Source organism: Populus alba, chromosome 6, assembly GCF_005239225.2.
Source record: "Populus alba chromosome 6, ASM523922v2, whole genome shotgun sequence".
NCBI classification, from domain to species: Eukaryota; Viridiplantae; Streptophyta; class Magnoliopsida; order Malpighiales; family Salicaceae; genus Populus; species Populus alba.
In genome coordinates this window covers 6,071,114-6,097,143 of record NC_133289.1, presented here as the reverse complement: position 1 = coordinate 6,097,143, position 26,030 = coordinate 6,071,114, and the positions used below count along the sequence as shown (strand labels likewise).

The window sequence follows — 26,030 nt, the reverse complement described above, 5'->3', positions numbered from 1 at the left end:
ACAGTTATTATACTTTAAAATACACTATTCAAACAAGAGGGGTCATCATCAAAGAAACCAAGGAGACCAAACGAGTGGACGATACCTTCTTTGAGGGGATGTTATAATTAATTCGTAAATTTGAAAAAATAAATAAATTCTAGACAACTAGATTAGATAATGACACCACTTCAGAAATTTCCACGAACTTCCCCTTTCGGATTAGATAATACGAGTTATGTACACACTGGCATGTTCTTCACGTCAGCTAAAATCCTTAATTCATAGTGGGAACCTGTCTTTACAGCCATTTGATGCTTGTATACATGTTCTTCCATAATTTATTGCTATTAATTTCTTGTCCATGACCACATCCATGCATCCATCTTTGTTCCTTGTCTTCCCTTTTGACCTTGATGAACACCTTGCCAGGTGCATCTTCTCTTTTTCCAGGAAGGAACCAGAGCCAAATACCTAGCATGTCTTCAGTCGAGATCAAAGAGGCCGCCGAACTCTGCGAATGCTGTTCTTGAGGATCGTGTATCTACACGCGCGCACATCTTTTCCTCTTGTTTCTGGACAAGGTAAGTATATACTTGCCTTTTTTGGACTATCATGTGCGCGTGTGTCTCTCTCTTTACTCTCTATCTCTTAACCTTTTGCTTTGTTCTTGCCCTGATTGTCAAGAGTGGAAAAGGAGGTGCTCACACCGCTAAATCCTTATACAGTATTTCGAGAGATTCTTATTTTGAAATTAGGCGATAGTATTAATTCCCACATCCATACCAAGATGTTCGAGGCTTGGTGTCTTGAAGCAATTATTGATAGAATTTATCCACATATCATGCACAGTCCATCCATGCATGCCTTTTCATTTCAGTTGACTTCGTGTTTGTTTCTCGTGGTTTTAAAAAATTACTTTTCAAACTTTCATATGTTTGTCTGCTATTAAAAAAGTTGGTTAACAAAAACTACTTTCTAGTCAATGAAAAACACTTTACAGTCAAAGAAAAATTTGACTTCGTTTTCAGAAAAGTGTTTTCCTTTTATTTTACGCGGAAAACACTCTTTGAAAGTTATGAAAAATTTAGAAATGTTATTTTATTTGTTAATTATATTAAATGTGATCCTCAAACTTTTGATTGTTATATATATTTTGTTTTGAATATTTGCTTTTCAATTCCATCTTTTAGAATTTAATTATTATATTAATTTTAGTCTTTATTTTTATAATTGTTATTTACTTTTTCTTTATCATTTTTTAATTGAAATTTTTTATCTATCAAATTTGGTCATAATTCTTTTGATTGTTACTTATTTTATTTAAAATAATTTATAAAATATTAATTATTATTATTTTAATTTCTTCATCTTTTAGTTTTTTTTTAGATTTGATCTCTATTATTTTGATTATTATTTATTTTATTTGAGATAATTTATGAAATTATATTTTTTTTTCAATTTCATTCTCATTCAATCTTTTAATTTGTAAGATTTATTCATTATTATTTTAATAAATTTTAAAAAAATAAAACATTAATAAGTTATTTCCCAGCTTATTTTTCATGACATAACCAAACACTGGAAATTGTTTTTTTTACTTATTTTTCATTATACTACCAAACATCAAAAAATAATTTATTTTTTCAAAATTCACTTTTAAAAAAAAGATATTTTCCAGTAAATAATTAAATAGGACTTCAGTCTTACTTTGAGGTGCAAGCTTAGTAGTATTTCATGTTAGTAGTATTTCAGTTTGAATGTAAAGAAAGATTGTAGGTGAAATTTGTTAAAGAAATATGAACGTAAAAAAGAAAGAAAGATAAAGTAGCAAAAGGCACATGGAATAGCATCGTGCAGGGCGATGAATTAATGGAGGATACAATTTTACATTACGACTCGTTATTATTGAATTGATCATTGCTTTTATGTTTCATTTAAAAAAATATGATCTCTTATTTACTAATTATTTTAATTTAATTGCGTGAGATATATTTATGAAGGTGTATACGTATAGTCTATCTTGTCCGCGAGTGAATTACATTTTATGATTTTTTTAATGAATTATTGAAAAGTTGTTTGGGAGTATCGTATGGTTTCTTTTTAAAATATTTCTTTTATTCAGAATCATTGTATTAAGATAATTTAAAAATATAAAAAATAAATAAATTTTAACCGACCCCATTTAAACAGCTGTTCCAAACAAGTAATGACATGAAACTGATGCCCGAAAGGATTTCAAGCTTTAAAAAGAAAAGGCTTTAACTTTATTGGTTGACAATTTAAAAAATAATTCTTTAATGGGTCCACTACATTCTGGAATGATCTTTTATTGGTCCAAATCAACTCGCAGATGAGTCGTTTTTTTTACTCGCTGCCTGGACATCAGTAAGTTTATTTTTGTATTTTAAAAATATTTTAAATTTATACTTTTTTTTAAATTAATTTTTTTAGTATTTTTATATTTTTTGATGTAATAATATTAAAAATATTTTTTAAAAAATAATAAAAAAATATTTTTAAAAAAATAATTATTACCACATTTCAAACTACCAAAAAAATAATAAGGAAAAACAAAAAACAACTGTTGAGTTCACATGTTGTACCCTTACTTTTTTTATGTTTTGTTAGATTAAATCCTTTACTTTAAATTCCTTCAGATCAATCCCTTTCCTTCTAATTAGAAATGATTTAAGCCTTTTTTATCCAAGATTCTTACCACTTAAATGACCAAATGAATGTCACAGTAACAAGATAACTAGAAGCAAGATTCAAATTTCCCTATTTTAGAAATATAGAGGTTGATTTGAGCTGATTATAGTTTTTAAATTTGACCCGGTCTAAGACCTGGGTTCCTGGTTTTATCAATCCTTATTTTTAAAAAAAAATCAAAACAATATATTTTTAGTAGAAAAAAAAAAAGCCAATAGGTGTTAACCAGGTTTTGCCGGGTTACATCAAATCATGACTTTTTATATTTTTTCTTTAACCTGGATCGGTTTCAGCTTCGGGTCAGTCAGGTCTTGAAATGACCCGCCGGATTAGGCCGGATTTCAAAACTATAAAGTTAATTCAAAGATCAAAGGTATTGCTTTTCGCCCATTCCCAATAATGACTTTGTCTCCTATAGTGTTTTGCCTATCTCATATTATAGGAATGACTTTTGATTTTTTGGTTTTGTTTTGAATTCTAATGGTTATTTTTAAATTTATTTTTTATTTAAAAATATATTAAATAATATTTTTTTTACTGAATTTGCTTGTTTCTTGAGATTTATTTATTTAATAATTTGTTTTAATTGAGAAATGTAAAGATATTATATACGTTTAATTAAATAAATTAGAAAAATATATGAATATGTGAAAAAAGTCATTAATAATAATTAAATTTTAAAATTTTTAAAAAGTCATTAATACTATTAATAACAATAACAAAATGCATGTGCTATTAATAAGGATTTCATACCTTGAAATTAAAAGGTGTTTTTTTTTTAATAAAAAAAAAATGGTGTGCAAAAATCTTCAATGCTCTTACATATATACCACTGGAGTTTATGGCAAAAAAAAGACTGAGCTCATTGCTTTTTTTGTTTCTTGATCCCACGAGATTTTCCTACAAAACATGTAATCTTGGCTGTAAAGTACTGCCTTATGTGGAAAAGAAGGTGCGTATCACCTTGGCTAATTTATATATTTCTAGCAAATTATACAAGCTCTTGATTAGTTTTCTAGAATATAAAAGATAAACATCAAAAAGATAAAAAGTATTTGGTTGAAAAGATAAAAATATAAAATTAAATTTATTTTTCAAATAATTTTAGAATTAAATTTTTATTCATTTTTTTATTTTAAAATAGTAATCAATTAATATATAAAAAAATATATACATCACTTTAAACACCTAAAAAAATATCCAAAAGACCTGGATAAATCTATTGATGGCCTCAAATAACATTAAAATCAGTTTGAAAAGCCAAAATCAATTCAAATCCAAACAACTTCTTGTACTGAGATTTATCATCTTAGGTAATAGAAATGTAAAAAACATTCTAATAGAGCTCTTCTCAACGAGTGGAGCTTTTTTTATTAAATGAAACTCGTTAATATTAAAATTAATTTTTTTTTATGGTTAATATTAGTGTCAAAAATTAATTTTCCCTTCTCAACTAGATCCGAACAACTTTTTTTTTTTGGACCAAAAACAGGAAAAATAAAGTTTTGAAAAGCAAAAGGAATAAAAAATATACCAATTAGAAAGTAGAAAAACTAAAGTGAAAGTTTCGTGTCCATTTTGAGAATGTAACAAAATTGACAACGAATAAGTTTGCTCTAAATATTAATTGACGTGGAGTGTCTGTATGTTTTTGGTTGAGTGCACATCCATCCAATCTATTTTTATCCCTTAGTTGGTACCTTAGCATTTGAGCCTGGATTGTAGAGACGAGAAGATGAATTTTCTAGATTGATATTTAATACCGAAAATTATGGACAATTACATGAAACTTCGGAAGCCGAAGGATTAAGATGTCTTGCGAGAACACAAACCTTGTCACGTGATTCGCCGTTTATGTTTGTTTAACCAAAACTATAATAGAGTATATAAATCTTCGAATCTAGACGTGGTCTCACTTCTACGCACCGACTTTCTGCGCGCGAATTAAGAATGCACGTTCGCTTGCCGACCACAACAATTATTATTATCCAGCAATGCTAAAATGTTTTAAAAAACATTACGGTGTTTTATATATATATAAACAATGAAGTATCTTAATTTTTAGTTTTTTTTTCTTCATATGAATTGTAAAGTGAGTCCCTTTTTTTTTTCCTTGTCTTTCCTTTCCATTTCACACTCTTCTGTTTTCCTTTTTTTTTTTTTTTCAGATTTAACTTTATAATTTAATTTAATTTTTCTCATAGCCCAGTCAATTAAATATATTAACACATTAATATTAAAAAAATATCATATTGAATTTTTTTATATAAATCTAAGTCACACTTTTTATTAGTTGTTGGGTTGGATTTGTACCTGCCAAAATCAAATGAGATATTACATGATTGTTAATTTTAGAACTTGTGGGATTAGTTGAGATACGGACGAGTTACCTCGAATACCCACATTAATAAATAAAAAAATTAATTGTATAAGAATTTAACTTATTTTCTCACGTTTTATTTTATTTTATTGGAGCCACACTGTATATAACGCGGGCATGTAATTTCCAAAGCATGGAAATTTAAATGAAATGGGCAGAGAAAAAAATGCCTGCCGACGAAGATTTGCTTTGGCTGCCGCAAGATTAATTATGATTTTAGGTGGGAAAAATTATATTCACGATAGCAAAACAACTAGAATTGAAGCACCGTAATATTATTGACAAGCTAAGTAGTAGATCCCTGGAAAGAGGTATTAAGAGTCTGTCTGGTTCCTGTTGTACTGTGAAATCACAATTACTCGGTTTCGCGAGGGTGAGGTCGACATGATGCTCTTTGCTGTAAAACTATACAGTAGTGATCCGAGTGTAGGGGCTGTTTAAGAAAACATCGATCATATTATGCATCGAAGAGAAGCAAAAGGAGAACTTGGCCCAGTATGATCTGTAACTGTCGAGAACCATTAATTATGCGAGGTGTTCATCTCTGGTACGATTGCTTGTGCAGTAACAAAGCTTGCTAGTTATACTTTGATGGCAAAATCAAACTCAGCTTCGTGATCTACCACGTTCACCTATCTATATATCTTGAAAACGTTAGCCATGATAGCTTGACATCTCACCAGTACGCGCGTGCCCTCAAGGATCGAGCTTGCTTCATATCCACACCATTCCTCTTTCTATCTAGATCTACAAAAACCTATTGAACAAGCAAAGGGACGAGTATCATAAAGAGGAAACGGAAAAGGAAGTGGGCCGGCTTCATTTCTCTAATCAAATATCCTTCTTTTTCTTAGTGTATCTACCAAGCAACCATTAAGATCATCTGTGCATTGCTGCAGGTTCGTTGATTCCCTGTTGTTAAGAGCTTTTTTTAAAAAAAAATTAATATTTTTCAGGTGTTGCTAGATTGTTGCGCTTTGCTGATATAAAAAGTAAGTTTTAAAAAATAAAAAAAAATACTATTTGGATGTATTTTCAAATAAAAAAACACTTTTTTAAAAATAATCATTATTATACTACCAAACAGGCTTAAATTATTCTTTGCTTAAAATTAAGTGCTAGATCTATAGAGATTAGAACATTGAAGACACGATTAGAAGTTTCAGTCGTTCAAGTCTCTTGGAAGCAAAAGCTATAGAAGTCTATCTGTGCATATATTTCATACAAGCCATTGTTTTGATGATCTACCCCTGCTCTCTGCTGCATTCCTTGAAGGCTTGCTTGAATGTTTTAAGGTACAGTCCATCTATACAAGATCCGACATGGTCCAATGCATTAATATGGGCTGGTTGGAGATCTCGGAGAAGAATCTGAGCACTGTTACCGAATCAAGGAATCGTTTCTTGGTGGGGGATAAAAAGGGTTACAGCTGCTTGACATACAAGTTGAAGCATTTACTTTGTTACTTTGGCTTTGAAATGGCCATCTTTCTTTCTCTTTCGCTTTTATTTCGGTGTAAAATTCCCCCCTTGATGATTTTGAAATCCCGATTCTATTGATGATTATTTACGTCGTTAATTATTACCATTGATTTTATTCAAGAAGCAAGATATATATATCAAGATTTGGCATGATTCTGTTCCATAAAGAGGAACAAATACATAGCAGATTTGCGGGAGTGCCAGCCATTGTTATTTAAAAGGAGGCAAGGGAAGCCAACTCATGAAATTTCTTTCTTGCTGATGCAGAGGCCAGTCTTGATTCTACTCTCTCTTACTCGAAGTCTGTTAAAGAATTTCTGATATTCCTTCGGCAACTGGTAAGTGATTTCTTCGGCATTCTGGTCCTTGCATCCTTTTTACTGTAAGAATTCTCTATATGCAAATCGCATCATCAAATCAACTTGGAGGGATTCAACCAACTGGCATGTTTTGTTTTTTTCCTGAAATAAACACTTGAAAACACTTTATTATTATAAAATAATCTTTTTTCTTCTATTTTTTATTTTATTTTTAAAACATTAAAATTATTGAAAAACTCCTTTAAAAAAATATCAATTTAATATTTTTTTAAAATATTAAAAAACAACTTGAATACTTTTTTATTTATGAAAACATATGGATCTTCTATCCTTTAATTCTCTCTCAAAAAAGACTAATTAATTTGTGTGTTGAGCTCGCTAACATTAATATAAAACGGTCAGCAAATCAACAAACTTATGAACAAGATTTGAATTTCTTAAAGGGTTCTTCGCTGCACGTGTCAAGTAATCATACTCAGCCCGACAAAAACCTTTGAATGAGTTCTTCAATAAAAGTAGAAAAGTAACGGCAAAATTAATCTAAACACGAGTCCAACTCATAGAGAATAAATAACGGTAGACAATAAATTTTTATCAATTAATAAATAATAGTAGATAATAAATAAATAAAACAAGCTAATAAATAATTTATAAATATGTACATTTTTATTATATAAATAAAAAATAGAGTATAAATATTTAAAAAAAATTGGTCCGCAAGACGCATCGCTGCCATCCATTTGTTTGTTAGATTGTCTGTTTTTGTAAGGCCACATGGCATCCGCCAAATTTGCCAGAAAATTGCATACCGTGTCGTGAATACAGAGTTACACACATCACGTTGCCACATGCCCACATTTTGTGCGATGACTCCAAGTTTGGTCCAATTTCTCTTGCTATCTGGCTCCACTGAATTTGTTTATTTATTGATTTAATTTGATTTCCTTTCACAATTATGTCTTTTGCATCGGTGCTAGCTGAGTGGTCGCAACTTCTTCTTGCCAATAATGGTTTTTTTAAATTATTATTACTATTTATTTTGCTCCACTGAATTTCTTTTTGACTAGACGGCACCATTCCTTGAAGTGGAAGGTTGATTTCACAAATCACATCCCACTTTACACAGAGAAAGAAGGGCGACTTGGAGATCGACAACCCTGCCCTTCACTTCGATCTCGTAAGCACGATAGCTAATTTAGTGCCTGTACTTTAGATTTCTTTTCATTTTAGTACTTCTATTTTTTTTGTCCAAAAAAAGGATTAGCATGATAAAAGTTAAAAAGCAAGGAACAACAGAAAATCTCAATGGAGGAGAGTATTTTTAATTATCATGTTTAGTAAATTTTAAGAGATTGAAAAAAATTAAATCGTTTAAATGTTGCTTTGAGATTTGGAATATTTGGAGAGGAAAATGCTCATTGCTATAAATTCATGCTGTAAAGCTGTTTCAACATTGCTTTGTTTTATATTGATATATCTAGGAGCATTCTAGCGCATTTTCTTGGTCCTAGGCTCAATTCTTTTTTAAAGTAAATTATTGTGTTTTAGTGAATATTAATTAGATGATCTCTTCACTTAAAAAACATAGAACATAATTTATTTATTTATTAAAAAATAAAACAACATAACATGAATACATTTTCTAGTTTTTGAGTCTGAAAAGGCTTTCAGAATTTTAAGAAATGAATAAGTTTTCTTATTTTTCATTGAAAAGGAAAAACTAGAAAAAGAGAAAAGAAACTGAAAAAAAAAGCTCCCCCCCCCCATTGTCCCTCTCAAATCATAAACGAAGTTAAGAGGATAATCTATTGAATTTTAAAAAAGGATTAAAGAGATTATAACTTCTAAGTTATGTTTACAAAAAACCAAAGGACCAATTTAAAGAGTAATAAAAATATAGGGACTTAATAAATTAATTTACTATTCTTATTATGTTGAGATTACACTGTTCTCCTTATTTTAACTTTCGTAGAGTGACGAAAAGAACACGGACCCCATTCATTTTCTTTTTGTAAAATTCAACAGTCAATTGCTCCTCCAATATCTATCCTTCAAATTGCCCACAACCACAGCATAAAGGAAGGCACGAGAAGGCGCGTGATATTAAATACAACTTTTTTTTTTCATTTTCAGGTAAAACACCCTAATTATTGGAGGACTGATTGCAATAATTTTTGTTTTAAGTGTTTTTTTGAAAATTTACTTGTTTTGAAAAAATATTAAATTAATTTTAATTTTAGTAATTTTATGTGCTGATTTTTTTTAAAAGTAACATATTAATAAATACCCTATAATAACACTCTAATATGAATTGTCCTCATCAAAATGAATAATTTAACACTAATTTTAATTATTTTAATAACGGTGATTAGTGTTAATTTAAAATTTTTCTTTTTAGTACCAGATTTCAGCAACTTTTTCGATCAAAAAATAATAAGAATATAATTAAAATTAAAATTATTATTTTTTAATTTAAAAATAGAAAGGATTCGATATTTATAATTTAAAAAGTATAAAAATTACAAAAAATATTTTGGCCTAACTTTTTAAAATCACTCACTCCTTGCATGGATTTTATTTTGATCTCTATCTTTTAATTTTATTTTTTTTCAACAAATTATTAAGTTATTTGATCAAATAAGGGTTCAAATTAAAAAAGAAAAGAAGAAAAAACATGACATTGCAAGCTGTCTGTTTGTTCACAGTGCCGTGTGAGGTATCGGATACACAGTACATTTTGCACAATAATATTTTAGTTTTTTAGTTAAAACTCCAAAGTCCAAACGTCATTAAGGCCATGTTTATTTCTCGGAAAGTAGTTTTTGGGAAACTATTTTCCAAACTTTTCTGTGTTTATTTGTCACTAGGAAAGTTGGTCAACGGAAAACAATTTCAATCAAAAAAAAATTTGGCTTGATTTCAGGAAAGTGTTTTCCCTTTGGCTGTGTTTGTTTTCCGGAAAGTGGTTTCCGGAAAATCACTTTCCAAACTTTCTTGTGTTTGTTTGTTATTAGGAAAGTTGGTCAATGGAAAACACTTTCCAGTAAAAGGAAAATTTGGTTTGGTTTTCAGGAAAATGTTTTCCTGAAAACTTTAGGGGGAAAACACTTTTCAGAAGTTGTGAAAAATTTAGAAATATCATTATTTGTTGATTATATCAAATTTGATCCTCAAACTTTTGACTGCTATATATATTTTGTTTTGAATATTTATTTTTTCAATTTCATCTCTTAAAAATTTATTTTTATATTAACTTTGATCCTTTATTTTTATAATTGCTATTTGCCTTTTCCTTATCATTTTTTTATTGAAATTTTTTATCTATCAAATTTGGTCCTTGTTCTTTTGATTGTTACTTATTTTATTTGAAATAATTTATGAAATGTTGATTATTATTATTTTAATTTCTTCATCTTTCATTTGTTTTTTAATTTTTTAGATTTGATCTCTATTATTTATTTTATTTGAGATAATTTATGAAATTATATATTTTTTTCAATTTCATTCTCATTCAACTTTTTAATTTGTAAGATTTGTTTCTCATTATTTTAATAAACTTGAGAAAAATAAAATATTAATAAGTTATTTTCTAACTCATTTCTCATGACATAACCAAACACTGGAAAGTATTTTCTAACTTATTTTTTATTACATTATCAAATATCAGAAAATACTTTATCGAAATTTATTTTTTTCAGAATTCACTTTAAAAAAAAAATTTACTTTTCAGCAAACAACGAAACCTAAAAAATACGCTACCACCGGCTATAACCGGTCAGTTGTGTTTATAGTCAATATCTCTCCCCGTCAAGACTTTCTTACCATTTTTAAATAACTGATGTTATTCTTGTGGGAAAAACGCAATTTCACGGAAGATTGTGAGAATATTTATTATTATAATAATAGGTGTTTTTAAAAATATTTTTTATTTAAAAATGTATTTGAATAATATTTTATTTTTAAATTTATTTGTATATGAATATATTAAAACATCTGAAAATATATTAAAAAAATTAATTAAAAATAAAAAAAATTAAATGTTTTTAAAACAAAAAAATAAACGGATTCTACATGACCCCAATTTTTTCATCCTTCACGACATTTGAATGAAAAAAAATTGCGAAACCGATTGTAGCCTGTTCGTTTTCATCCTTCAGTACCACGCAGTAATAACTGCGTTATAAAGACATTCTACTGCTCTGCAATTTTAATATTTTTTCTTCTTCTTTCACAGGCGTTTCTACCAAGACAGGAGGAGGAGAAAACAAGTAAGCCAAGCGCTTTTTTTACCCCCTCTCCCGTCTCTGTCACACAGATAGATTTATGTATTCATTTTCTTTTCCAATTTTCCGTGCTTTATCCACCGCCCCAGCCGTGTTCACTGAGAAAATATAATAAATTAATAATAATAATAAAAAAATCAAAACACACCTCGTTCTTTCTCGTGGTTTCCAAGAAAAAAATGGCGTAGCCGCTCAGGATACTTTTTTCTGTACAAGAAAATAGAAATGACTTTCTTTTTTCAAATATTTAAATCAAGAAAAAAAAAAACAATAGCGAGAGAGTTCGGTTTAAGGATTTTTTTTAAATGATTTTTCAAATCGCATTATCGAGGCAGACAGAAGTCTCAGGTTATTTATTTTCTTGGAGTCTAGAAAGTGCTTTCTGATTTTGCCCTGTTTTAAAAAAGAAACAGTTTTTTGATTTTAATGGTGGAAAAAGGAATCGAAGTGAGGTAATTTTCGTAACGGTGCCGTCTCTCCTGCGACAGAAATAACTCAATGACAAGTTTGTTCAAAAGCTCGCCGTATAGAAGACGGCGAGATGATTTGGAAGCCGGAGGAAGTCGGTCTACTGGCTTTGATGACGCCGACGGCGACTCGTCGGATCCTTTTGATATCCCCAGCACCAAAAACGCCTCCATCGACCGCCTCCGACGATGGCGGGTACGTACTCGAATCTCTCTGTTTTATTTTTTTATATTATTTTCCGTTTTTTAGGGATGGTGATTAGTTTTTAGTAATTAGGGAAAGTAATCTTGTATTAATGAAAATAACAGTGTGTATATTTTATTTTATTTTGTTTGTTTTGAGTAAGCTATTAATGAAAATAATAGTTAATTAATCACATCTTTTTTATTTAATCTTTGAAGTTCTATTTTTTAAAAAACAAGTAATGTAAATGTGGATTTTGTAGCAAGCTGCGCTTGTACTTAATGCTTCTAGAAGATTCCGGTATACATTGGACTTGAAAAAGGAAGAAGAGAAACAGCAAATATTAAGGAAGATAAGAGCACATGCTCAAGCTATACTGGTAAATAACGCTTTGGATTTTATTTTTTAATTGCAGGAGGTTATGTTTTGTTAATTTATGTTTCTTTTTTGGATTTGATTAGGCCGCATATCTTTTCAAAGAAGCGGGGAAAAGAGTAAATGGTACCCTTTTTTTTGCTCATTTACAATCCTTAACGCGGCTTGCTTGCGATTTTGTAAAAGCAGTATGATATGTTTTAATTAGGCTGCAACGATGGTTATGTTTGATTTTTTTTCTTATGGATGAATGATTACCATTACATGTTTTCACTATCTATTGGAGTTCTCGTTTCAATTACTTCGACTAGGGTGGTTGTTAATTTCCTTTTTCATCACTCTTTCACTCACTTCTGTTTGTATCTGTTGTGTTCCTTTTCGTTTGCTGTATTATGCAGTATTGCATATCATTTTTTTGTTCAAAATCTCAGATATGCTGTTTGGTCGTTTAATCATTTCTTTGTTTCATTTTTTCCTCATGTTTCTTTTTTGTTCACTCAATGTTAGTTCAAGAGAGGGCATTGTATCCTTCTAGAAATCTCAGGCCTTCCTTTTTCTTGGTCGTATTTATTTTTTATTTGTATTCCATGTTTCTCATTTTAATTGAAGGTTACTCTGGTGTAGTGGTACTGCAGCAGTTTTGAAGTTATGTATTGGGTATTGTGATCGATTTCATGTTCATCTTTTGGTGTGTCAAGTTTTAATTGAATGGGTATTTTATGATTTATCTGTTTTTGTCTGAGATGTTCAGTGCCCTACAGGCTTTTAATTGTGTTCTTGTCACAAGTAGCATGGTTCTGAATGTTGTGCCATGCTGGTTGTATGTGAACTAACTGGAATTTGTGGTTGACAGGAACTGCAGAATTAGACATTCTGCCACCCCCAGTTGGTGATTTTGGAATTAGCCAAGATCAACTTTCTACAATCACGAGAGATCATAATCATAATGCTTTGGAGGAAATTGGTGGGGTAAGTCTACCACAAGTATTTCTCATTGATTTTATGTATTGTTTTACTGTTCTTATCTTACATTCCTTTTCTTGTTATATATATGCACCAGGTAAAAGGAGTTGCAGATGCCTTAAAAACTAATACAGAGAAGGGAATTTATGGAGATGATGCTGATTTACTGAAACGGAAGAATGCATTTGGATCAAATACATATCCTCAGAAAAAAGGAAGGAGTTTTTGGGTAACTTCTTTTGCAAATTTGTACTCAAGTGCCATTGCTTAGTTTTTCTTTATTACCTTCCTGTTTCTCCATCTACTTCTTTGAACCTAAAAAATAAAAAGAAAAAACATTAAATTTAATTTGGTGCTTTCTGTAGATGTTCCTTTGGGAAGCTTGGCAAGATCTTACTTTAATCATACTGATGATAGCTGCAGTGGCTTCTTTGGTGCTGGGCATAAAGACAGAGGTTAGTTTCTGCAGGACATAACTGATTGTGCCATCATTAGATGACAGTATAAATCAGAAGAATGCTTCACTCAGAGGATTCAGTGAATTGATTTGTTCAACTTCTGACAACATGATCCTCGCTTCTTGGAAGTGAATAAATTTTGGTTTCCTTGTGCTTACATTATATACGTTGTAATAATCTGGTCTGCTTTTGGGAAATAACACTGATGGTTGATTAAGAGAAAAGAATCATGTGCATGTGTCCACACAGATATAAACGTTGGTTCTGTCATGTAAATGTATAAGCACACAAAATGAAGATGGCATTGGTGCATGAAAATACTGGAAAATTGCCGCTGAGTTCACATAGTTTCTTGGATGTGAACTCCATGTCAATTTGCGTGCTAAATGTTTCTAATGGTTTCTTGACCTGCATCCTATCAATAAATTTTTGTTTACTTAGTCACAGTGTCATGGATTTTTTCTTCCAGGGTATTAAGGAAGGATGGTATGATGGGGCCAGCATTGCCTTTGCAGTTATCCTTGTCATTGTTGTGACAGGTATGGAGATACATGGATAGTGCTTTATGTATTTGAATTGGGAAAAATAATATTTGGATAGAGTAGCAAATTTGGGGATCTCCATTGCTTATTATTTTTTTTTTTTGTTTTAATCTCAGGATAATACCCATATGATTCAGTTTAATGTTAAGTTAGTCAAATCTATTTGGTCTTATGCTGAAAGTCCTAAAACTGTGGCAGGTCTTGTATGATGATGCCTGGTGCCTTGTGACATGTTTGTGTTGTGTTTCCTTGCATTTCTTTCTATTGATCTGTTGCTGAACGCATGTGTGTTGAATTTACGAAACGTTTCCAATAGTAATCATAAAACCGTTGCTAACTGCAGACATTGGAATAGAAGAGCAGCTACATAGTGACAATATTGCATAATTACCAGAACTGCCAGTGATGTGGAAGTGAACAAAAAATGGAGATACATTTAATTCCGTTGACTGTTTTGTTGTTTTATCTTGAATCAATTTACATTGATTCATTTAAGTGCGTCAATATATATATATTGCCATGTGTTATTCCCTTATAACACTAGTATTTCCCGTCTTCAAATACTTATGTGGTATAATAAGTTAATAACGCTTTAACTCTTGAGCAGCTATAAAGTGCTATAATTTTTCAGTACTAGCAGAATATTTTTATGATCTACCAGCTTGTTCGGCACTTATCATTTATCATGTTAGTCTTTTTTCATTTGTTTGGGACGATCAAAGAAGCCTTCAACTGTGATCTGCTTGCTTCATTGGATTTTTTAATGTTTGAATGAGTTATCCAGTATGATAGGAAAAACCTGTTAAGGGGCCAGCCAACTATGACTGAATGTCATATAAGATGCTTAGAAAATCTGGTTATGCTCTCTGGTCGTTTTGTAAACAGTGCAAATTTTCTTCTAATGACTAGCTTGATAAAGATGATGTATATATTCTTGATGGATATGAATCTTTTGCTTTTTTTTTTTTGGTGTGTTTGCTAATATTAGTTTGAACTTTAAGCATCCACAAGAATTGGTTGCTATACATTATTCCTATACTGAACGGAGCATACTGACTTTCATCATGTTTTCTTGTTTCAGCTATAAGTGACTACAAACAATCTCTTCAGTTCCAAAATCTAAACGAGGAGAAGAGAAACATACATTTGGAGGTGCCTTTTCTACCATGGCATTTTTTAAAGTTTTGGGCATCTGTATGTCTTGTATTTTACCTTTAAAAGGCTCATGTGTAGGTTATCAGAGGAGGTAGAAGAATTGAAGTTTCTATATATGATATTGTTGTAGGTGATGTCATACCCCTTAACATTGGTGATCAGGTAAGCTCCTTTTTCCTCACATTTTTTGGTATTTTTCATTTCATTTCATTTTCTATACTTCATCCCCATCCTTCATATTTCTTTAGGTACCTGCTGATGGAATTTTAATTACTGGTCACTCTCTTGCTATTGATGAATCAAGCATGACTGGAGAAAGCAAGATTGTAAGCCTTGGACCTATATCTTTCAGCATGTCGAAATTGCATTATTACACACTTTGTATTTAGGTATGATTGCTTTCTTTGCAGGTTCATAAGAATTCCAGGGAACCATTTCTAATGTCTGGCTGCAAAGTTGCGGATGGTAGTGGTACTATGCTGGTAAAGCTTATGCATTCTCATTTTTATTCTTTCTCTGCTAAGCACAATAGTTTTCAATTTCTTTAAAAATCCATCTTGGCTCATTAAGCAACTTGTGGAGGGATACAGCTAAGATCTCAACATTGTTTTTGGTTTATATTTATTTAAGAGGAAAAAAAAGAGTAAAAGAGAGGGAAAAAGAAGATAGTATGTGCTGAAACCCTTTTGTTTTTCCTTAAGGGACCAAGGGCTTGTTTTTAACCTAAGTCAGACCCATTCATTTTACGTTTCATGGGTATTCGGATCCTCTCATATTCTGCAGGACATGATATTTTAATCTAAGCCTTCCAAATTTAATGAAGGGGTAAGCTCTTCAACCAAATTCTAACACTATCATTTGCATATTTTGTGTAAGTACCTGTGCACGAAAAAATTATGGTAGAAAACTATAAAAGAAAAAAGTGAACAAGTTAAAAAAAAGAGACTGTACAACACGAAATCTGCTTTCAAATTAGAAACTTTGGACCCAACTTGTGCATCTGTGCATGAACAAGAAATGGATGTTGTAAGTGATTAAAGACAGCTACAGACTAGAGATGTGTATAGGCTACTCTAGACAGAATAGGATCTGTTTCATTTTTTATTCTCCCAACAGAAGAATATCTATGTAAAAGCAGATAGCATGTGCTGCAACCTTTTTGTTTTTCCCTAAGGGACCAAGGGCTTGTTTTTAACCTATGTCAGACCCCATTCATTTTATGTTTCATGGGTATTTGGATCCTCTCATATTCTGCAGGGCATTATATTTTAATCTAAGCCTTCCAAATTTAATGAATGGGTAAGCTTTTCTTATCCAAATTCTAACACTATTATTTGAAAACTATAAAAGAAAAAAGTGAACAAGTTAAAAAAAAGAGACTGTACAACAAGAAATCTGCTTTAAATTAGTAACTCTGGACCCAACTTGTGCATCTTTGCATGAACAATAAATGGATGTTGTAAGTGATTAAAGATAGCTACAAACTAGAGATGTATATAGGCCCCTCTAGACAGAATAGGATCTGTTTCCTTTTTTTTCTTCCAACAGAAGAATATCTATGTAAAACAGGTGGCAACAAATATTGCGAAATTTAGATTTGCTTTTGTTTGAAATGTCATTTAATAAGACATTTTCCATTCTATAATTTGAATGGCATAGATTAAAACAACATGATTATCACGTCCTAAAGAATATGAGAGGATATCAGTCCTCCTAAGGGAAACCACCATTGTGATGAATGACCTTTGGTAATTTGGGGAATACTTTGAGGACTCCTTTTTCATTGATGTAGATTTTCCTCATGCTCATTTTGCATTTTTTTCCTTCGTTCCTTCTTTTTTCATGTTAATTGGTAATATCATCATGGTTTCTTATTTAAAACCAATTTTGTATTGTTCCTGAAGCTATTGTAAACTTTCACTTTGAAGTAGGAATGCAACTTTTCTTTTTTGTTGTAGAGATTGTGAAAATCTTGTTCTCAGCTAACAAATATAGTTAAGGATGCAAAGGCTGTACTTTCATGGGAGGGGTGATGGTTTTTTTGCTTCTATTTACCTTGCTAGCTTACATCTCTTTTCTTTTTCTTTTTCTGGTTGATTGCAGGTAACCGGTGTTGGAATTAATACTGAATGGGGGTTGCTCATGGCTAGTATTTCAGAAGACACTGGTGAAGAAACACCTTTGCAGGTCTTTTTTTCAATATTGTTTTGTGTTAACGTTTTATATCTTATACATTATATTAATTATTAGTGATTGCTTACAGGTGCGCTTGAATGGGGTTGCAACTTTCATTGGTATTGTGGGGCTTACAGTAGCTTTGCTTGTCTTGATAGTCCTTTTGGTCAGGTAACTGTGATATCTGTTTCTGTGTCCTCTTCACTTCTCTTTATATCTGTATGTTGAATTTGTGAGTTTGATCCAACAGATATTTCACTGGTCATACAAAAAATTTTGATGGAAGTTCTCAGTTTAAAGCGGGTAAAACAAAAGCTAGTACAGCAGTAGATGGAGCCATTAAAATTCTCACTGTTGCGGTATGCGCTTCTCTCTTCAAACATTCCCTCTAGTTTCTATATGCCTCTGATTAACTAACTTCATCACCATTGTAGGTTACCATTGTTGTAGTTGCGGTGCCTGAAGGGCTTCCCTTAGCAGTTACTTTAACGTGAGTTTCCCTACTCAGAAAATTACTCAAATATCTTGAGCAGCATTGTTTATCCAAACATCAGCCATTATTTCTTTCATCAATGATCATCAGAAGCTCATGTTACTAACCTCTTTCATTAACACATGAATTTTGTGCTTTTCGAAAAAGAAGAAAGAAAGAAAAACCCTCACACTATGCAGATTAATACCCAACTTTACCATTATATGGCAGATGGTGTGACTTCTTTCATATGCTGGTTTATGATTGAATCTTTTATACTTAAAATAGACATTTCTGTTTTTTGTATGACAGTCTTGCCTACTCGATGAGAAAAATGATGATGGATAAGGCTTTGGTATGTGCTGTTCTATTTTATTGTTGGTGCTTTTTCTAACCTTGACACACTGTGGCTTAATAGAAGTTGAATTGCAGGTGCGCCGACTTTCTGCCTGTGAAACTATGGGCTCTGCGACAACTATTTGCAGTGATAAGACTGGAACTTTAACCTTGAATCAGGTAAATCACGAGGAGAAGAGTGTTGTCATAGCTTTCCCTCGGCTCAAATAAGGATTGAATAACAGGGTCATTGTCTTTGTTCTCGCATTATTTTCAAAGACATTTCTTTTATTCACAGATGACCATTGTGGAAGTTTATTCTGGAGGACAAAACGTTGATCCTCCAGACAGTAAATCACAGTTGCCTCCTATTTTGTCTTCTTTACTCATGGAAGGCATTGCACAGAACACAACCGGCAGTGTTTTTGTTCCTGAGGTAAGTTCAGGGGATTGCTCTCTCTTTTTTCTTAAATATGAAGACTAATTGAGCAGCTGATCAAGAATCTACTGCATTGTATGATGTGCTGTAACTGCTCGTTGGCAGGGAGGTGGAGATCCAGAGATTTCCGGATCACCAACAGAAAAGGCCATTCTTGGATGGGCAGTCAAGGTCTGGTTTGCTCACTTTTCTTAACTTCATCTCGTTTGCTAAGGTGTAATAGCTTTTATATCAGATCATGGGTTTACCTGTTTACAGCTGGGGATGAATTTCGATGCTGTTCGATCTGAATCCAGTATCATTCATGTATTCCCATTCAACTCTGAGAAGAAAAAAGGCGGCGTGGCACTACAACTGGTAATATAATTACACTGTTAATTTGCTATAGAAACTTTAGTAAAAAGAAAATTTACAAAGTTAATTGTGAGATTGTATTTTGGGAAAAATTGATTGCTTGCCAGGTAGATACTATCCTCCATTTCTAAGAATGTTAAGCCCAAGAGTGTGCTGTTAGTGTTTTTTTGTAACAACTCATTTATATGTTAAATAGCAATTGAAAAGTTGCCTTAATGATTCATCCATTGCACCATTCTGCAAAAACCGTGATGTGCAAAACGTTCTTGTGGTATGAAGTAGTTCGGCTCATTTGAACGTCACTGGCTAGCAATACTCAGAACTTTCTTTTGCTAGAGTTTTGGCTGGCGAATAAAACTAGCACGGTCAAATTTATTCTTCTAAGCAATTCAGAAGCTCTCAAAATCTTGGTCCGCTATTTTTTATGCAGGCTAGAAATATAGTCCATATGTAATTTGGAAATAAATTGAAAATTGTGAACTTGTAGAAATGTTTCTTTTACTTTTAGATGTGTTTTTACAAACTGTTTCATTTGAACATCACTGACTAGTAATACTCAGAATTCTTTCTTTTGCTAGAGTTTTGGCTGGCGAATAAAACTAGCATAGTCAAATTTATTCTTCTAAGCAATTCAGAAGCTCTCAAAATCTTGGTCCTCTATTTTTTATGCAGGCTAGAAATATAGTCCATATGTAATTCAGAAATAAATTGAAAATTGTGAACTTCTAGAAATGTTGTATTTTACTTTTAGATGTGTGTTTACAAACTGTTTCATTTTTACAGCCTGACTCTCAAGTGCATATACATTGGAAGGGGGCTGCCGAAATAGTATTAGCCTCATGTACGAAATACATCGATGCAAGTGGTAAAATCGTGCCATTGGATCAAGACAAGGTTGGTTTAAGTGATTGTTTTCTCTGATAAGTTTTGTCCTTGTGATTTTTTCTGTTTTTTCTCACATCAGACTTATCAGACCTCTTTCTATTTAGACAACTTAAATCTAAAAAGCAGCGATGTTTGTTTAGATCATGTTAAGAGGCAACTATTATTGTTGATGGTATCTTGACATTGTAGTAGGATTTGATTTAGTGAAACTGGTTGTTGATTGCAGGTATTGTTTTTTAAGAAAGCTATTGAAGATATGGCTGCCAGTAGTTTGCGTTGTGTTGCCATTGCATATAGAACATATGACATGGACAAAGTTCCAGCCGATGAACAACAGAAAACTCAATGGGCATTACCTCAAGATGATCTTGTTTTGCTTGCTATTGTTGGTATAAAGGTATGTGCTGCCATATGGTCAAGATGATCTTTTATTCCCACTTGTTTATGATGACATCCTCATTTTATCTCACTGACAATGCTATTTAACTATTGGCATTATGAGATGTAACTAATTAACTTATTCAGTTTGTTGATTTATGTAATCAAATTTTGTTTCACTCAGCTGTCATATTTGCATATACAATTGAATTTTATTTCACTCTGACTGTTAAGATTTAAATTTACATGCTAACTTGCATATAAAATTATGCAGGACCCATGTCGTCCAGGTGTGAGAGATGCTGTTCAACTGTGCCAAAAAGCTGGTGTGAAGGTATTTCTGCTTGTCAAATGTTGTAAGCTGAAAACCTGTCTGTGATCGACAATTGTTATCAATTATTTCTTGTATGACACTGCAATTTCTCTTGTTGCTCTCCAATTTGTTTTTCATATTTTAAAACTCTGTTGGATTGATTTTTCAGCATGCTGAATGGTGGTTTATAATAACTTTGAACTCGTGTCTATTGTTATATGAATGATTGTTTTGAAAAAGCAAATTTCAGATATAAATGATTCAGTTTGCCCTTTGAATTTCTGACCACATAATTTAGGTCAAAATTTATTTATTTATTTTTAAATTTTTGAGTGCCTGTTTCATTTGGAATTACTAAACTCATGGTTTCGATATCTTGCTCCATATGGATTGCAATGCTTCTATGTCCTGGTTCCCCCCTCTTCTCGAGAGTCAAGTCATTGTGATATTTGATGCCCAAATAGTTTGTCTCTCTTGTTTGAATTTGCATTATGTTCCATAAATATAAAGATGGATTGATTGAGTTGAAAATAAGTGTTTATCTAGGTTTTTGTTTTGAATGTTATGCAATTCATTCTTTTATGCTGGTGATTTGGAATATTGTGGGTCAAATGCAATTCAATATTTGAGAGTTTTCTCAAATTCAGGGTAATGCACTGAAACAGGTTTTGGTTCCTAAGATGGATTGTGCTTTTATTTCACCCAGTCTTAAAATATATAGACGTAGTCAAGGACAATTAATTTTGTTCATAAATTATATTTAGATTTTTTCTTGGAGGTGATTCTGAAAGTGTGGGAAATTCTTTTCCTGGTGAGTTCTCTCTCTTTCTCAATCAGAGTCTTTATAAATGTACTTTTCAAGCGCTAGAGACAGTTCCTGATTAACAACACAAGAACTCAAGATTCTTGGTTGTCAAGAAGTTTAAGTGAAATGTGGATTACTCTTTATTTCCCTAGTTCATGTTACCGGGTCACGAAGAACTTTTCCCTATTAATGTATTACTTGGAGACATTTTTAACTATCAAGACTCTGGAATTGCATGCAAAATAGAACTTTATATGGTTTGCCTGTGAGAGTTGCAATTAGACAGTCTAGTGGTCCATTTTTCTTAACTCAAGTTGATGTGTGTTGAATCTTGGACCCATTTTCCTTAACATATGCATATTTGATTGTGCCAGCTATTGAAATATAAGAAGGAACTTTTGTACATAGGTACGCATGTTAACCGGTGACAATCTTCAAACTGCTAAAGCAATTGCCTTGGAATGTGGAATACTGAGTTCAGCAGAAGGTGCTGTGGAGCCTTATGTTATTGAAGGAAGAGTGTTTCGTAACTATTCAGATACAGAAAGAGAGGAAATCGCAGAGAAGATCTCGGTATGAATTGCATCTCTGTTTTTTAATTAGTTTTTTGTGTTTATATTTTCCAACTGTATAATATCTCGAGAATCAAATTTCTTACAAACATCCTCCATTCAATAATTTTTAGGTGATGGGGAGGTCTTCTCCAAATGACAAGCTTTTGTTAGTGCAAGCTTTGAAAAGGAGGGGAGATGTTGTTGCTGTAACTGGAGATGGAACAAATGATGCTCCTGCATTACATGAGGTAAAATGTTTTATTCTTTTATGCTCTTTTTTTTTTAATGTTGTGATGATTGTTACATGCATCCAAAGAAGTACGTCACACTGTTCATTTGGAGGAAGTTTGGTGGACATTCAGAATTCTCTCTCAATCAAGTGTTTGAGAAAATGCTTCTGGATGTTAGGATCATTTATTTGATGCATCTCTCCTAACTGGTTCCATTCGCATAAGACGCAGTCACCTTACATGATCTGGTGGACAATTACAATTGTTTTTTTTTCCCTTAGAAAACAGTGGTTTTGGTTAATAATTACAATTGCTTGGTTTTTTAACAAAACAAATTTGAATTGATTTGGTTTAAAATCTGTGTTACTGAATTGTGCAGAACCCTAGTCTTGTTATGTTTTCTGTGTCAATGGTTATGATCGTTAATCTTTTTCTCACAAGTTACTGGCTTGCTATCATAATATTACTGTTCTTTTTTTGTGTTCAGGCAGACATTGGCCTTTCAATGGGTATTCAAGGCACAGAAGTTGCTAAAGAAAGCTCAGATATCATAATTTTGGATGACAACTTTGCTTCAGTCGTGAAGGTTGGCTCTTTTTTCTGCTAATTTTAGTTTCAATTAGAATTCTTGCTTTTTTATGCTATTGCAGGGCACAGGTTCTTCCAAATTATCTTCCTGTTACAGTAGCTCAGATATTAGTGTTTCATTCTTTTTGTAAGTGCAATTTCAATAATTTTTAATGTCTCCTTAATGCAGGTTGTCCGTTGGGGTAGATCTGTATATGCAAATATCCAGAAATTTATCCAGTTTCAGCTTACGGTTAATGTTGCAGCTCTTATTATAAATGTTGTGGCTGCAATTTCTTCTGGCGATGTCCCATTAAATGCAGTGCAGGTATTTTCAGTCTCCTAGTTACACAACTAAAAAAGATAATTGTTTCAGTTAGTCTGTATTCATGTTTTGGTTCTATCTTTTAATACAGCTCCTGTGGGTTAACCTTATCATGGATACTCTTGGAGCATTGGCACTGGCTACTGAGCCTCCAACAGATCACCTGATGGATAGACCTCCAGTTGGTCGCAGGTACGAAATGTTGAAATGGTTTGCACCTTGTCAGTGTGTAAAGTTTTAAATATCTTAGAACTAAATCAAGCTGTTGTAAGCCAGAACAGTGTCCTGCTTTCTGTTATAATTTGATGGAAGGAAATTTGTATCTGGAAAATTTAGAAGTGGATATTGGATGTATACAACTAGTATCTCATCTGGACTTTTAAGAGAAGTGGATGGCTTTGTTTTTAGTTTGATTCTTGAACCTGACTTATGGCTCCCCCCCTAACACAAATTGAAACCCAGCATCTCATCTGGACTCTTAAGAGATGCGGATGGCTTTGTTTTTAGTTTGATTCTTGAACCTGACTTATGGCTTCCCCCCCTACCACAAGTTGAAAAACCTGCCCACCTCAGCCTAAAATCCAGCTATTAGCCTGCTCCATGTTGCTTTCTGTTACTAGATAACTTGTTTCAATATTACTGTAGATGTTTCTTCTGTAACAATTGTGGTGCCCTTCAGCATGACAAGTTTTAACCCTTGTTTCAAGGATATTTCCCAGGCAAAATGCCTCTGTTCTGGTCTTTTTATGGTCCTTTTGGCTCTCTGTTATCAAACTAATTCAGATGTGCGTTTGCATTTTCTATGATCTACTTTAAGGTGTATATTCTTTTTCAGGGAACCACTAATTACAAATATCATGTGGAGGAACCTGCTGATACAGGTACACATTAGTATTTGGTTTTATTCTATATATCTTGTCAGTGCTAACATTTTAAATTGCTATAAATTATCTGGTGCTAAGTGTTTTTTCATTCACATAAAGTACAGTAATGGTAATTGTCAATTGTGGTTCCAAAAAATTTAGGCAGCATATCAAGTGAGCGTGTTGCTTGTCCTTAATTTTCGAGGGAAGAGCTTACTGGGGTTGGAGCATGAAACCCCTCAGCATGCAAACAAGGTGAAGAATACCTTGATATTCAATGCATTTGTGCTCTGTCAGGTTAGTCTTTAACTCCTCTCAAGCAAAATGAAGCAACAAACAATTACGATGATTCCAGTTAAATTCCATTTTAGCATTTTTTATATGATCTGGTTGTTAAGAGTTCATAGCTACGAAGCATGATAAGGTGAGTATAATTTTCTGAACTGCAGATCTTCAATGAATTCAATGCCCGGAAGCCAGATGAATTAAATATTTTCGAAGGGATTACAAAAAACCACCTTTTCGTTGTTATAGTTGGAATAACACTTGTACTTCAGGTAAGACCTTGTTGACTTATTCAATGCCCTAGGTTTTGGGTCTTCTGTGTGCTATCCATGAACATGCTTTTCCTTTGCTTTTTATAGGTTATCATTATTGAGTTTGTTGGGAAGTTCACTTCTACAGTCAAGCTCAATTGGAAACAGTGGCTGATTTCAGCAGTTATTGCTATTATCAGGTAAACTGCAGCCCTTCTGGGATTTCTCTGATTTCTATTATAGTAACTAATTATGCTATGATTTTCGTCAAATGCTATTTACGATCATGGTTGTAGATAGCAAGCTCGAGATATCCTGTCCCAGAAACTGTAGTTATAACAAGACTCATATCATGTCTAGATGTAGGCTGTAGCAAAGCTCACATCAATCTGATGCGCATGGAAACATACATACATACATGTTATCATACCAATTGGCTCATATTTGCATATCTAAACTGTAGTTCTCTCTTTTTATTCTTTTCCAACCAGTTGGCCGCTTGCTGCTATTGGTAAACTGATACCTGTTCCACAAACTCCCTTGCACAAGTTCTTTACAAAGATGTTTCATCGAAGTGGTAACTCTCCAAGTAAGAATCATTTATTTTCCTGTTCATCTTCTCTTCATAACGTGTGGTATATCAAGTCTGATATTTTTCAATCATTGTCCTTCAGGTGATCAGTAGAAGTCTCAAAAGACTCACAGTACTAACATCAACCTGGCTAATATAGATTTACTAGTCTATCAGCACAGTTTCGTCATATTTGCTATCATAGGACGATACAGGTGCACGCATGGTGACATACTTGTGAAGAATTTTTTATTTTTTTCACCAATAACTTTATGCTCCAGTTTCTAGCGAGGATTGTCTAGGAGAAAAATAACTTCCTTGAGTTTAATTTGGCACATACTTTTTCTAGATTGTGTTTATAGTTGTGAAATCATGGAATCAAGTGCATTAAACATATTTTTGAATTAATGCATGGAATGTTTCGTCAATCTGAGGGCTTTCAGGCTTGTCAAATCACCAAAGTTTAATGAGGAAATTATGGTTATCGACTCCACTTCGTTTCTTGACGCTGGAAGTTGAAGGCGGTGGCGAGTCGTGTGTGTTTGGTATTGTGGTAGCTGTTGTGGTTGTGGTTTGAAAAAAATTGTTTTATAAAAAATACTTTTAGTTGAGTTTAGTTTGAAAAAATAAGTATTTGGTTAAAACTGTGGTTGAAATTGAGGTTAAAGAAAAAGTAGTTTAATGTGTTTGGTTAAAAAAATGTTTTCAAATTGAGGTTATAAAATAATTAAAAAACATATATATTAAAATAAAAATAAAAACTGATTTTTTTTTTAACTGGGCCGGGCTAACAATAATATAATTGGAATTGCGATTAAATTTTATAAATGCTACGTCATCATGTGATATCCCTCTAATTTATGTAGTGTTATTAAATAATATTAAGTACTAGTGTTTTGAGTAAAATATAATTTTTTTTAAAAAAATT

At 32.2% G+C, this 26,030-nt stretch overlaps 1 protein-coding gene across 4 annotated transcripts; it reads left to right on the top strand.

Moving 5' to 3' along the window:
- The first annotated feature begins 333 nt into the window (after positions 1–333).
- On the top strand, positions 334–25,530 carry LOC118033650 (calcium-transporting ATPase 10, plasma membrane-type). Of its 4 annotated transcripts, none has more exons than XM_035038703.2 (38): positions 334–563; positions 6,820–6,890; positions 7,940–8,049; positions 11,107–11,140; positions 11,644–11,818; positions 12,069–12,185; positions 12,268–12,307; positions 13,035–13,150; positions 13,242–13,373; positions 13,510–13,599; positions 14,072–14,141; positions 15,226–15,296; positions 15,378–15,461; positions 15,548–15,625; positions 15,710–15,781; positions 17,403–17,486; positions 17,563–17,645; positions 17,725–17,833; positions 17,909–17,964; positions 18,259–18,301; positions 18,379–18,462; positions 18,581–18,718; positions 18,827–18,892; positions 18,980–19,078; positions 19,859–19,969; positions 20,187–20,357; positions 20,613–20,672; positions 21,865–22,029; positions 22,142–22,258; positions 22,728–22,826; positions 22,998–23,135; positions 23,224–23,324; positions 23,968–24,013; positions 24,158–24,292; positions 24,445–24,552; positions 24,640–24,731; positions 25,023–25,120; positions 25,206–25,530. In XM_035038703.2, the coding sequence occupies exons 5-38, from the start codon at positions 11,654–11,656 to the stop codon at positions 25,214–25,216; spliced, it is 3,249 nt and encodes a 1,082-aa protein (XP_034894594.1). In that variant the 5' UTR covers positions 334–563; positions 6,820–6,890; positions 7,940–8,049; positions 11,107–11,140; positions 11,644–11,653; the 3' UTR covers positions 25,217–25,530. The 4 variants fall into 4 exon arrangements, with proteins under 4 accessions (XP_034894594.1, XP_034894595.1, XP_034894596.1 ...); XM_035038704.2 differs by lacking the exon at positions 334–563 and adding an exon at positions 5,612–5,970; XM_035038705.2 differs by lacking the exon at positions 334–563 and adding an exon at positions 6,209–6,366.
- Positions 25,531–26,030: the final 500 nt, after the last annotated feature.